The 1,579-nt window shown below is 52.9% G+C and overlaps 1 protein-coding gene across 1 annotated transcript in view; it reads right to left on the reverse strand.

Moving 5' to 3' along the window:
- The window catches only part of corin (corin, serine peptidase), a 28,742-nt gene that overhangs the window by 14,732 nt on the left and 12,431 nt on the right, over positions 1-1,579 (reverse strand). The window contains exon 10 of the mRNA XM_008300332.1: positions 39-146. Within this exon, the coding sequence (XP_008298554.1) occupies positions 39-146 (108 nt within the window). The remainder of the gene's footprint in view (positions 1-38; positions 147-1,579) is intronic.

The following is a 1,579-nucleotide window of genomic DNA, read 5'->3' on the forward strand; positions in this document are numbered from 1 at the left end:
TGTGTGTGTTACTGTGTGTGTGTGTGTGTGCGTCTCACCACAGTTGTGTTCATCACTCAGGTCTCCACAGTCGTCGTATCCGTCACAGACCAGCGCTGGAGACAAACATCGGCCGGTGTTGCAGCGAAACTCTGCATCTGGACACACTGGGGACACACAGAGGTCACATGACCACCACCTCACGGCCTTATACGTCAGCGCCACCACTTCCTGTCTGTGACACGTCTGGCCCTGGACCCATCATGATCTGAGGTTCGGCCCTCTGAACCCAAAAACCCACCTGCAGGTCCAAATCATCCCATCTTTAAAAACAACCACCGAGGGCGCCGCTGTAGCTCAGCGGGTTGAGCTGATGTTCAGGGCTCTAGTCCCCGATGCAGCGGCCGTGGGTTCCAGTCCCGCTCATGGCCCTTTGCTGCAACTCCTTCCCCCATCGTCCTCCCCCACCTCCTGTCTCTCTCTGTCCTATCCAATAAAGGCACAAAGGCCCCAGAAAATATCTTTAAAAAAACCAACCACCTACCAAACAACATTTACAGCCAGAAACCGCGACAACCGACAGAACCGCAAAGCCTCCCGACGGTCCAGGATGTGTCACGTGTTGGGCTCACACCTGGCTGAGGGGGAAGCTGGTTCTGCTGCTGAGGTTTGGGTAAAGTGAGACGACGTGGCCCGATACGATGGTTCTGATCCTGATCGGCTGCTCTTCCTGCGCTGGACACACTCGGTCTCCTCCCGTACGTTTTGGTCTCATTGGTTAAGTCGTGAGTGGTTTTGATTTGGCTGCAGAACTGGAGCCAGGACGTGTTCTGTTGGTCACGTGACTCTTTGGCGTCAGCTGGTGTCGGCCATGTTTCCTGCTGTCCAGACGTAAGCGTTGGCTTCAGCTTCCACCTCCATGAAGCTCATCGACTCTTAAGGGAAAGCCAAGCCCACGCTGCCACAGCAACACACGGGGAGCACTTTAAAGCTGCTTCCATGAGCTTCTCCTGATGGGACGTTCTAAAACATGCTGATGTTTCTCACATCATCCTGCTTGTTCGATCTTTTTTGTCACATGTTTCTGTTGCATTTCTTTCCTTTTGGCCTCCTTGTTTCTCGCCTGTCTTGTTTTTCTCGTCTCAGTCCTCTGCTGTCTGGTTCTACTGCGTCTCTTCTCTGGTTCTCCTGTTGTGAGACTTTTACGGCGTCATAAAGCTGCTGCTCTTGTGGACAGAAGGTGGAGGTCACACTGAGGGCCAGAGGCAGGAACAAAGACCACTCTCTCTCTCTTTACATTCCACTGGCCTCGGCCTATAGTGTCCTACATCGCCATGACGACCACCACACACACACACACACACATGAATAGGTTCAGGACCCGTCAACTCGTGTGTCACCTGAAAACCCATCACCATGGCAACGGGATGAAAATGCATCCTGTTCTTTATACAGACGACAACACAGAGCGCACATCTACGGCTGTGAACAACAATCCGCTGTAGAGACCACGGACGGATGGAGAAGGTTCTGTTTCTCTAATGTTCTCAGCTTCATGGCCTCCTAACTCCTCCTGAGTGGTTCTGATCGACTCCAGCTG

This window comes from Stegastes partitus, unplaced genomic scaffold (genome assembly GCF_000690725.1).
Source record: "Stegastes partitus isolate 25-593 unplaced genomic scaffold, Stegastes_partitus-1.0.2 Scaffold1526, whole genome shotgun sequence".
NCBI lineage: Eukaryota > Metazoa > Chordata > Actinopteri > Pomacentridae > Stegastes > Stegastes partitus.